This window comes from Triturus cristatus, chromosome 4_2, assembly GCF_964204655.1.
Source record: "Triturus cristatus chromosome 4_2, aTriCri1.1, whole genome shotgun sequence".
Classification (NCBI taxonomy): Eukaryota; Metazoa; Chordata; class Amphibia; order Caudata; family Salamandridae; genus Triturus; species Triturus cristatus.
Window position 1 is genome coordinate 18,389,040 of NC_140586.1, and position 12,801 is coordinate 18,401,840.

General features: G+C 42.7%; 1 protein-coding gene across 4 annotated transcripts in view; it reads left to right on the forward strand.

Moving 5' to 3' along the window:
- The window catches only part of HDAC7 (histone deacetylase 7), a 726,616-nt gene that overhangs the window by 616,144 nt on the left and 97,671 nt on the right, over positions 1-12,801 (forward strand). For all 4 annotated transcript variants that reach the window (XM_085600245.1, XM_085600246.1, XM_085600247.1 and 1 more), the window contains 2 exons: positions 6,629-6,736; positions 11,626-11,681. In XM_085600245.1, coding sequence (XP_085456371.1) covers positions 6,629-6,736; positions 11,626-11,681 — 164 coding nt within the window. The remainder of the gene's footprint in view (positions 1-6,628; positions 6,737-11,625; positions 11,682-12,801) is intronic.

Genomic DNA, 12,801 nt, shown 5'->3' on the forward strand with positions numbered 1-12,801 from the left:
GGCAGGCAGGCGTGTGAGAGAGAAGGGAGAGAGAACGAGACGAGAGGGAAAGGTCCAAGGGAGAGATAGATTCGACAGCAGTCAGTGAGACTTAGGTGAATGGAAGCAGTGGATTGAGGAATGGAACTTCAGGACGGGAAGGGTAAGATATGATTGATTTGGGAGGGTGGCAGATGTCACGTAGGGTTAATTACAGGAAATGTGGCTCTAGGTGATAATGACGTGGAGAGTAGGCAAGGACGGAGATGGGAAAGCAAGAGGGAAGGGCACAGTTATAGCCCCAGAGATGGGTGAACTAGAAAGATAAAAGAAGGAAGAGAGACCTAAAAGTGGATGACCGAGGAGGAAAACATTTGAATTGAATGTAATCGTTTCTTACAACTCGGCATCTACCATCAACTGTTTAGTTTCACGATGAGAAATAGAGAAAGCTAGATAGACGAGAGAGCTAGAGAGACCATGTGTCAGTGGTGGGAGACTCGGCTCTGCCGCTCGCCCTTTGATGGCGCAATCATGATTGAGGGGGTCTGTCTCTATGGCCTGAGCGCGCGTCCTCTTAAGCTGCACACCTGGACTTGATCAGGCCAGAATCCCTGAGGTTTTCCGGCCCTTTCTTTGACAATGACGTGATCCTGATCAAAACAAGATGTTTTCCTTCAAAAAGAAAGGAAGAAGAAAGGAATTCTTCTTAAAAAAAAAACCAGAAAACAATATGAGCGATGTTAATGTTATTTCTCGGGCTCTTTCACAAGTTGTGATGGAGGCTGCAGCTCGAACAAGTCCAAAGTACCGAACTACCTCACCTCACCCATAGGACTCCCTCAGCTCCCGGAGTGAGCGCATTATGAAGATTTCTGATTGTGTAAGAAACAGATCTCACAGTTTCCATGGTTAGGTGAACTGAAGTGGTTATCTCTTGTGTACGTTTGTCCTGAATGTATTTTATGTGGCCTTATCCTCCCATCACTACCCCATCAGTGGGAATATACAAAGTGCCGAATGAGTGCCCACTGCTTGGTGTACGCCTGCACCAGCGCCATAGGGCACTCCTGTCATTCCAGCTATAGTGACTGCTTAGAGGTGGCTGCAAGAGCTGTAGTATGGAATCCGTCTAGCTGCAAAGAGTGGCCTTGATCTTCTTTAAACCAAAGCCGAAAAAAGCACATAGAGGGCTTTATAGGGTCTTATGGGTAGGGTGGTAGGAGGATGCAGAAACGTGTGAAGAAAGTGTTCCTCCTGAAAACTCTGGGTCTCCCACATTCACTTCTGTAGCGTGTTTATCCCCTGAAAATAAGGCACTTTGGTTATTCCAGAGTAGCTCACAAACCCTCACACAGAATACAAAATTTGCGATGATCTACCTACCAAGAGGTGGGCATCTCATTTTCCACTGAGGTTCTCCTAGTGCAAAGATAGGTAATGAGTATGTAATTTGAGTGTGTAAAGCAGCAATAGAGTTTGTCAGTCATAACGTGCCTGGGGCTCTGTGCCATCGTTATTGGCTTCCGGTAAACAATGTGATAATGTTTAAGGCAGCTTGTATTTTGCATTTAATTTATTACTGCCAACACCCAACCCTGTTGCACAGCAGATTTTCTAAATGCATTCCCATTAGATCACTAAGATCTTTCCAACTCCCAATGTCCTCTAAGCCAGAGTTCAAACTCCTTAAGCGGGGTGGCAGATCTTTTGATGCCTGCGGTGCCCAACTAAGGATCTTTCTCTGAATGGATAAATCCACTCGTATGTTGCAATGTCGACTACAGAGACATTGTGCTCTCAAAATGTCATGTGCAAAATATTAAGGACCAAAATGTTGAGAATATATGTTTTGATCTTTTAGATTTGGTTTTACATTATATTAGAACATTGGAATGTTGGAAGCTCCATTGTATACAATGGAGTGCTCCGGGCTTATAATGACTGGTATAAGCCCGGAGCTCCAAAATTCCGATGTTTCTTTGTTCACAGCTCTGGCTGTGAACAAAGGCTTCAGGGAGCTGAGGGGATTTGAATCCCCTCGCGCTCCCTGAAGGCTTTGTTTTATTTGTTAGAACATTCTGCCCTCTAGTGGCAGAATGTTCTAATAGCCTTGTAGCCCTTCGTAGCGGGGCTATACTAGCTATTAAAGTCCCGCTGCTTTGTTAAAGTCCCTCGCCTTCGGCTCGGGCCTTTAACGATGCAGCGGGCCTTTAATAGCCGGTATAGCCCGCTACGGCGGGCTATAAGGCTATATTAGAACATTGGAATGTTGGTAGCTCCATTGAAAACAATGGAGTGCTCCGGGCTTATAATGGCTGGTATAAGCCCGGAGCTCCAACATTCCAATGTGTCTTTGTTCATAGCTCTGGCTGTGAACAAAGGCTTCAGGGAGCCTGAGGGGATTTCAATCCCCTCGCGCTCCCTGAAGGCTTTGTTTTATTTGTTAGAACATTCTGCCCTCTAGTGGCAGAATGTTCTAATAGCCTTATAGCCCTTCGTAGCAGGGCTATACCGGCTTTTAAAGTCCCTCTGCTTTGTTAAAGTCCCTCGCCTTCGACTCGGGCCTTTAACGCTGCAGCGGGCCTTTAATAGCCGGTATAGCCCGCTACGGCAGGCTATAAGGCTATAATATAGCCCGCAACCAAGGGCTACACCAGTTGTTAAAGGCCTTGAAACCGATTTGCGGCTCGGGCCTATAACAAGGGACAGAGCCTTTAACAACTGGTGTAGCCTGAGGCAGAAGGGCTATACGGCTATTAGAACATTCCACTCACTAAGGGTGGAATGTTCTAAATTAAAGAGGTAGAAACATGAAGGCAAACATTGGAATGTTGGAGCTCCGGGCTTATACCAGCCATTATAAGCCCTGGGCTACTAAATTGCATTCAATGGAGCTCTCAACATTTCAATGTTCTAAATAGGAATACATTACAGTGCAGTAAAGTACAGTTAGCAATTTCAAATCTAAGGTAGAGGATTAGTGGGAAACGATATAAGCATTAACATCTGACATAGTTTTCATCTCAAGCCCTCCAAATCATTCCTCAAGGGGGAGGACAGAGTAAAGGGGCATCTCTTACTTGTTGATGCTAGTCTCATCCTTCATGTGTAATCCAGTCTAACATAGGAAAGGTACACGGGTAGTGAAAGCATTTGCTTTTGTCTTGGTGGTCTGAACCCCAACAGCTTTGTATGTCTTCATTTGGCAGTGTAGCTTATAGGTTGTTCATTCAGACAAGGCATTAGCTTCATGGCTTCTGACCATTCCTGCAGTGTCGGGGTTATCGCAGAGTCCCAGTTTTGTAGGACACATAGGGGCAGATTTATCGAGGATTTGCATTGCGCTTTCATCACGCAAAGTGAAGAAAGGCAACACAAAACCTTAAAGAAGACTTACTATTCCATGAAGAGCCACCTTGCGTGGCTCTGCGTGGCATAGTAAATCTGGAATAACGCACAGCAGTGCAAGTTGCTGCCTTGTGTTACTCTGCCCTGAGAAAGGCTGTCCATGGGTAGATAGTGGGTCTTCCCACCCATCTACGCATGTTTTTCGGCACATTCCCAGATTTACTTAAACAAGTAAACCTGGGAATGCATTAAAATTCTATGCCTTCCTGGTGAAACATACCGATTAGAAATATGTTTATTGCTCATCGTTTTTTCCTCTTTCTACATGTGCTGCAGAAAGAAAGATTAAGAATTCTTAGAGGATTGTTTTTGTGCAGGAAAGTGTCCCTTCCTGCACCAGCACAAACCTGCCTGTAATGCAGGCACCCTTGTACAATAGTACAAGGGTGCCTGTGTTGGTGCTAGGCTGCACTCAGTGCGCCAGTGCAGGGAGAGAGCATGAATGCACCACATGTTGGTAGATATAGTGCATTCCTGCCCTTTCCTTGTCATTCAACACAGCGCAGCAAGGTGTCTTGCTGCATTGCGTTGCATGACTTGTTCGTAAATTTGGGCCAAAGTGTATCTGTCGAACGGGCAGTCTAGCTGTCTCCTTTTATGCGAGTTTGCACCTTCACATCCAGTGTATCATGAAGGAGTGTGAGTTCAATGTAGGGGTCAAGGGTAAGGCGCAATTACCCGAGAGGTGATGCCACATATGAGTCCAGAAATCTTGGCTCTTTGGGCAGGACCATAAAATATGAAAAATATCTCTTGCTGGAACCAATAGTCCGAATACTGCAGCAGTGCCAATCATGGCTAATTGACTAATGCCAATCAATAAGAATTTGAAATAAACTGAATTTGAGTCTGGCGTCTGGCAGTCCATTGTCACGGGTAGCTAGGAGTTTATTCCAGTCTATAGTGGAATAATCCTTCTCAGGATTACCATTTGTTCCTTACGAATTGCACCATAGGGTTACAGTAGAGGTCTTCGATCACTGTAGTGTAGAGACCGCTGATGAGTTTCCTATAACTGCCCCCCTTTTCAAGGTAGACGTGAACAGTAATGTCCAAAATGGAGGCTATTTGATTGTGTGTGGCGACTTTCAGAGCACAGTTCAACTGTTGGTAATGCAAGAATTGGTAGAGGGGCATATTGAATTCTTCGCAAAGAGTCACAAGTGATTTAATAACCTCTTCATAGAGAACATGTCGAGCTGATCCATATTGGCCAGAACAGTGGCACTCCGTTTAGGCAGATGGCGGAATAGTCCTTTAAGGGATCAATAGGTTCACAAAACTGTTCTGTTCATGATATCAATAAGCTGCCATCCAGATCGTCTGGAAGTTTGTCATAGAGGGTTTGACCTAACTGCTTGCGAGGGGTGGTGCAAGTATATCATCTGTGATGCTGGTGCTCCACCTTATAGTTGGTTTTCTAGAAGAACCCAATCTGGAACATTAAAAATATTTGTGCACATAGGTAAGTGTGAATTTACTTTTATTAACTCTACAACTACATCCCTTGAAAATATATAATGTCAAGGTACATATATACTGACTTTGAAAAGTTTTGGTACTTGAGATTTTGGTTGCATGATAATCTTAAATTGACATTAAGGCGCATACCGAAATTTACACATCTGAGAATCAAAAAGAACAGAAAAACTTGAATAATTTCTCTCACTCTCTAACCTAGATCTCTACAGTACCTAGAAACCGTAACAGTGTAGACTTTTTGTTTTCCAAAAATCCAATTAAATAAAAATATTGTTGATTAGAAGAACAAATAATGATGGAATGGCAATGGGGGCTTTCCACTGCACCAGACCACCCAGTTGAAGACTGTTTTTTCATATATTTTGTGGCCTTCCAGTTTGCATCTGCACAGACTGACCTTAACTCTCCGATATTTTCAAGCACTCCGCATTCTCTTTGATGATCATCACTGCTTAGACCTTTACACAGAAGCAAATGTGCGACCTCTCCAGCCGACCAGTTCTCTTCTGTAGTGTTGTATTGGCACACATCAAGATTTCTCCTGCAGAAAATGATCTGCTCAAGGAGAATTTCTTCGAGTACAAACTGGACAGCTGGATGTTTCTTTACCCCAAACAGAAATGTTGACTGGGATCAGCATTGCCTAAAAGCAGCTGTATGCAGAATTGCATAATGTTCCTTTTCATGGCACATATACTCTCGGAGCTTACATGCTTACAGTGGGATGGGTATCATTTAGAAATATTTTGGGGATGCTTTAAATGCGATTTGAAATGTGATTTTAAACAAAGGTTGATGCTAGAGAGCACAGATATTTTATAAGAGTACTAAACAGTAGATGTCAGCTTAGAAATAAGAGAGAAATTGCCTGGTTTACAGTTGTGATTAGCGAATGACGTCCTCCAGATCAGCCAGAATAGCAAGCTAGTTGAAACGAATTGAAGATGGCTGTATGTTCAGCCTGCTTTCTGGCATTCTGAAAGGGGCTCAGGTAAATGTGTGCATAAGCTGAGACTCTCAGATCCAGCACCCAGAACGGCAGATGTATTAATGTAATGACAAACCCAGCACACGGACCGGTGTCAAAGACCCAATTACCGTTGCCGAGACAGAGGATAGGGTTTAATAGGAATGGATGATGAACTGTCCTGTTTCTAACAAGAGATTTTCACATCTCATTAGTTTTGAATTACGTCCGTTGTAAGTGTGAGTAAGTACGTATTCCTTTTACCTGGATTGTTTATTCTGTCGACTCGTGGAACAGGACAGCATACTCGCTCTTGCATCCTTCTCTGCTTCAATTTGTTCACTGCTACAGATATCCTTGTCTTGTGACCCATTACCACAAGCCTGAGAGATGTTTGTCTCGATCTCTGAAGAGATAGCCGGTGCCCCAAGATTTTACCATTGATTAATTATATTGGGAAGTTGTTTTGAAGCTTGATTCAAAATATCAGTTTAACAACTCCCTACAAAGATCTTCATTTAAAAGTTACCATATTACTGCAATATCCAACATGGGAAACCCATTTGAGCAGTTTGATATTATGCCAGAAGGACAATATCAACAAATGTTAACAAATGTAACATAGTCATCTATATTATTACCAACAATTAACAGTACATGTCATACATTGATTTGAAGTGAAGCATAAAATGTTTTGTATGAGGAGGGTGATAGGAGCCAATTTTTCGAAAGTGACTTTTTTGATGGTGAGTGTGTTTTGTTCTGAATAACCTCTCTCCTTACTTTCAGGTGGACAGTGACACTATTTGGAATGAGTTCCACTCTTCCAATGCGGCCCGTTGGGCTGCTGGTAGTGTCATAGAACTGGCGTTCAAGGTGGCTACCAGGGAACTCAAGGTAGGTGGTTGGATTGAGGATTGTGGATCATCTTGGACATGTTTGAGAGTTATGTGCAGAACTGTAAATTAGTAAAGTTGCCTGGTATGTCTGAGTGGTGTACACCAATAAAGAAGTGTCTTCTAAAGGCTGTGCATTATGGTGAATGTTGCTTTGGGTTAGCTGTCATGGAGGTACACATAGTACAGATATCTAAGCTTTGTGTATCATGGTGAATGGCCTACGGTCGAGTATCTTGAGGAAGATACGCGATAACTGTGTGCCATGGTGCAGATGCCTTGTCACAGTGAGTGCCTGGACAATTATGAACCACTGGGGAGGTACATCATGGATGTGTTCCATGGTGGCATCTGGTGCTGTACAGATGGTTGTGTGCTAATGCCAAGGTACTTGAGGGTTGTGTGTCATGCTGTTAAATCTTGTTTAGCTTTTCTTGGGTTGAAAGCATTTGGTAATAATGGGTAATCTAACACTGGTTGGGAAACTGGTTATAAAAGGCTTCAAAAGCCTAGAATACTAAAAGAATAAAGAATGTAGCCTGACTAGGCTAAAATACAAAAATATATACAATAATGCAATATCATGAGTGCATGATATCTAATAAAGAAAAAAGGAAAGTAAATCACAACAAGCAAGGGTGGCTAGTTAGGAAATATACATTTGGTCTTTACAGAAAGGTTATCCTTAAGCACAAGGACTGCAGAGGCTTGCACAAGATAAGATTGATACTAAAGCAGTTTTAAGATGTGCAGCTTCTACAGCTAGGCCAATCAGAAAGGGTGCACGTGATGCAGCTTGCAACTTCCAGTTTGACAATATCTCTTCTGTGAGTGGCCCTAGTACAAAACATAGACGTGCAATTTCTTGTCGCGATAAGGTCGTTGTTTCTGGACAAGTGCTTTAAATCGAATGCAGTTGAGTTTGAAATGGATAAGTTACTGGAGGCATGTCCGGTGAAGGATGAAATGGTTAGAGGCAAAACGCTTGCACTTGCCTGCTGTTTTGAAACGTTCAATAGAGTTAGTTTTTGTGTTTGTTTGTTTGCCACCTATGGGCCACTTGGGTCTTCTGTGAAGCACTTTACCAATGTAGACGTCTTAAAGCAGAGCAGTATTCACACATTCATAGTGAACAGAATGAGCTATTGTTTATCCATTGGCCTGCTCTGAGAAATAACAGTATCTGGCTTTTAGCCCCTTAATCCCTCATTGGGACCCTGAAAATAGCCTATCATTACCACAAGTTGCCAGCTTCCATGTGTAGGTGGGACACTTGGGAATAAGAGCACGGTTGTGAGGGTGAGTTTTAGTCTGAATATTATGAGTCTAAGTACCTTGGCCTATGCTCTTGTCAGTACACAATTGCTACAAGCAACCTTCTGGTAGTAGCCAAGGTCAATTGTGAGAATGGGGCCTATTATAGACCATCATTGGCTTTTACTCCAATTATCTAAAACAGTTTTAAGAGGAAGGAGTGAGGGAGAAGGGAGCTCAGTCAGAATATAGTTTTCACCCTCTGTAGGATTGTGTTTCCTTGTAGGGGGGCTGTGAGTCTTTGTAGTGTGAACTTTGTGGTTCATGATGGAGGCACCATACATGCCCTTCCTCTGGTGAATCTACCCAGAGATAGCCACTGCAGTGGAGATGCCCAAAGAGTGTGAAAGTAGCTGAGGTTGTTCATCATGGTACAGTTGCTTCAGGTGTCTTTGCCATGGTTAAGTTGCCTGATTGGTGATAAGGTAGAAGAGCCTAAGGTTTGTAAGGCATCCTGCAGCCTCTTTAGGGCTGTGGTTCTTGGTGGAGTTTCTTAGTGAGACAGTGTTATGGTGGGGATGTCTCAGGTTTTGACACTGCTTTGGAGGTACTTGTGAGTTGTGTGTCAGGTGGAGGTGCACCGGCTTTATGCAGAACAGTGGAAGTGGATAAAGGTGATGGGTCCTGGTGGGTTCTCTTTTGGGTTGGGGCGTCATGGATGAGGTACCTGAGAAGCAAGCATCGTGGCAGAGGTGTGTGCAGCACAGAGAAGGTTGCTACGACTGGTCGGTCATGGTGGACATTTCTGATTACTTGTCATCATAGAAGAGGTGCCTGAGGGTGTATGTGTTTATGAAGGTGTCTGGGGGTGTTGTACCTCATGGTGGCAGTGGAGAGTTGTGTGTTCTGGTGAAGATTTCAAGGGAATGGGTTTGGGGTTGGGGGGCTTATTACGGTATTGATTTCTAAGAGTTGTAGGTCATGCAGAAGGCACAGTATTAGAATGCATGTGGTGACGTTTTTGATGTTCGTGCATCATGGTGAATCTGATTGAGGCGTGTGTGCCTTGGTGGAGGACCTGTCTGCTCGCTCTCCATTAGTGCATGAATAATCATGAGGATTAAATGTCAATGTGAAGATTGCCGAGGGTGAGTTGAGGACAACCCCTGTTTTCTTGCTTCACTTCCTTTCAGCTACGAGACTTCTACTGTTAATGGGGAATCCAAGAATATCACATTTTTCATATCTTAAGTTATGTGATGCAGTTTTACTGATTAAGTTGTATATGATTCTGTTTGTTGTTTGGTCTGTAAATCTGTTCATCTCTGCCTTTATCTGGTAACCAAACTGGTAGCATGGTACTGCCTCTCTGAGCTCACTTCAGTTTAAGGTTGAAAACCTATAATAAAGGGGTTTGTATAAGACACAGAAGATTGTTATCCCTCCCTTGAAGTGTCCTTGAAGGAGTTAATGTTATGCTAGTGGCAAAAATAATGATTTGGGGTCATGGCGTATCCCTCAATGATCTGTTGATGATTTGAGGATGAAAGGGATTTTTCCTGTTTTTGATGGCAGTCTACCTGCTGAGCTTAAAATGGGCAGATTTATTTCTGAAAATCCAAGGCTTCTTGTTCTGCACAAGAGACATTTGTGTGTTCCTCTGGGCAGTAACCTTGGTGTTTGACATCTCTAACTACTAGTATATCCTCCCTGAGTGACTAAACTGATGGACAGATTGGGCTGTCGCCCACAAGCCATGTATCATCTTATTGATGATGACACAAATTATTGTCTCATACAGGTAATAGGCTATCTTTTTACTAGGGGGTATTGGTTGATTGGCACATTTGAGTGAGTGATTTAGTATCTTCCATTGTGCATCCACTAGAGTTCTTGTTTTCTGCAAGAAATGGATGGAATTTTCTTCTCCCTAGGGGGACATGATGTATTTCCTTCCCCTGAACTAATAGATGATTAGCTCTCATGAATTAGGTAGCTTTTTTAAGTAAATGAAGACAGGGACAATTTCCATAGGTAATTGACGAATTCGTATAAATGAGGGACGGGCTAGAGAGGGTTTGCTATAGTGGTGATGAAGTGTTTTTCTTACAGTGAGGGCTGCAGTCTCTGTCTCTTGGTAAGGGAAATATATTCCTACGTGCAAAGACTGCAATGATTGTATCCCATGTGTAGTGGAGTAGCTTCCTATAGGTGAAGGAAGGAGCTGCAGAAATGTTCCCTGACTACTGATAGGATGAAGCCCCTCTACAGTCAATGCATGGATTCTTCATCTTCTAAGATTGATGTAATGCCTTGAGTGATGAATTATGTGTCTGTTTCCTATGAATGGCAATGTGTTATTATTATTCAATATTAGGAACAGTACTCTAAACTAATTGGAGGCCTCCTACAACTGAGGGCAAAGCCTGGAGTGGTTGTCTCAGTGATGAAGCCTCTCCCTAAGGGTGAAGGCTTGCGGTGTCTCCATTGAGTGAAAACACGTCTTGCTACAGAAGTGGGAAGTTCTGACTGTGCCCCAAGAGTTGTGGATTAGCTGTCCTTAAGTGAGAGATGGAGCTATCACAGTTCTCTCTGATGAGTATGTGGGTGGGTTAGTTTCCAAAGACAATAAATGGAGTGATTGCCTACCGTGGATGGTATGGCGTCTTCCAAATAGAGGGTGTGACATGCTGATTCAGAAGGAATCCTAAAATGTCTTCCTATTGTTGAGGGTTTCAATGATTGCCTCTCAGTGTTAGTGGTGATGGCATGAATGATTGTCTGCATCAAATCATGTGGTGTCAAGCAACTATTACAGCCAAAGAAACTGATGTCCAAGAAGAAAACACTCCTCTGCTTGGTTTAACTGTATACATTCAGCTAGTATAGCCAATCATCCAGCTCGCTTGCATCTCAGATATTTGGTTTTATGACAAATAAAGCCTATACTCAGTTTCAGAAACTCCTTCCCAGTGGTGTCTATATTGCCAGGCAATGGAATGCTTTAAATCTAGTGTAAGGTCTCGAAAAAGGGTAAACACTTGAACGTCTTGCTTGGAAATCCAGCATTGTTTCCTGTGGCAGGAACAAAAACAGCTAAACAAAACTTGTGCTTCATGGCGGGTCTCTGTGAGAGGGCATAAGTGAGCTCCAGGATGGAAAACTCCATTCCCCAGTCTCCTAGGACTATTGTATATAAAGTTTGTTTAACGTTCAAGAGAGGGTGACGCACATGAAAAAAAGACGTATTCTTCCACCTCAAGTAGATCGCCAGCGGTCTCCTTTCTGAGCCAGCGCAGTGCCGTAGAAGGCCTCACATTTCATTACAAGCTCGAGGGGAGCATATCAGCCCACTGAACCGTCAGTTAGTTTTACATTTGACCCAAGCAATGCAGCGTGAACCTCTGAGCAGCGTTCTCATTAATCACTCTCAGGAAGTTGAGCTTAGCTGCTGCAATGCTCGACAAACCCGACACTTGGGGCTTTCACGCGGTCCGTTATGTTATTTTGGTTGCTTCTAAAACCATTCTTGAAGCCATGTGCAGGCATGCTTTGTTATACATGTGCATCAGATCATCTCACAGACTTGTTATTTGCAATTATTCTAATAATTGTTTGCATTTTGTTTTGCTTCAGAACGGTTTTGCTGTGGTCAGACCTCCCGGGCACCATGCAGACCCTACAACAGCCATGTAAGGACCACTTTTGAATACGAACATCTAGTTGTTAATGGTTTTATGACACTCCAATGATTTACCACCTCCATTTATGCTCCTTTTCCATCCTGAGTATCAGTGCATATCTATCAATTTGTTTACAGCAAAATGGGGACAAAAGATTTGTGGTACTCCAGTCATGTCACTTATTCGATCAGTTATCTTGCACTGGGACACCAGAATGACCAACAAAGAGGAATGTATATACACAGAGCTGCAGATGGGGCGCGATTAGACAGCTGTCCCCAACTTGGCAGCAATTGAATGTATCACATAGATTTATAGTCATTGAAAGTCAGATAAAAGTCCACAGAGTCCACTTCAGTGTTGTGCACGTTTCAGAAGCAAACAATCATGCAGACTATCTTACTTTCACCTGGATGTCCATCAGGCTTTGGCCATGCAGTCAAATTTGTCTCACTACCTACTATATTAACATACAGTCTGTTTTTACACTAAACAGAAATATTTTACCTTCTGTGGATGTCCATGACCATAGTTGCAAATTTGGAGCAGTGTTTCGCATCCTGTGTACTTCTCTTTTGATGAAGTGGTTAAGAGACTTCTTAAATATACCCTTTTTCTGATTGATAAGGCAATAAAGGCCTGTCTGAAGTTCTAATATTTTATGCAGAATTTTCATGTTCTTCATTAGGAAATCAATATCCGTCCATTATTTGATTTTGTGATAATCTGTATTGCTTTTGTTAAATTTCTGAGAATATATTTTGCTAACTCATTGAAAGCATTTAGAATAGTTTAATTGGTTGATTCTCTGTGCACAATTGCGTCTCGGTGAGTGCGTGCATATTTGAGTTTCCATCGCTTGGCTGTCATCTGACCAAATAATTGAGTATTGATTACTCTTCATTGAAGGTTTCTCGCAGTGCACATTTGTCTCTGCTCTTAATACAGTGGGCTGATGCATGTGATCACTCACAATTCTAGGGATTTTTTTAAAGTCCTTTGCAAGATTGAAACTTTCCAATGATACAAGTATAATCCAGAATAGAACGCTTACTTGCTATGTGGCGTCTGAGTGCAGATTCACTATTTTTTGTCCAGCAAAGGCTTCTTCAGGTCTATTCTTGCATTG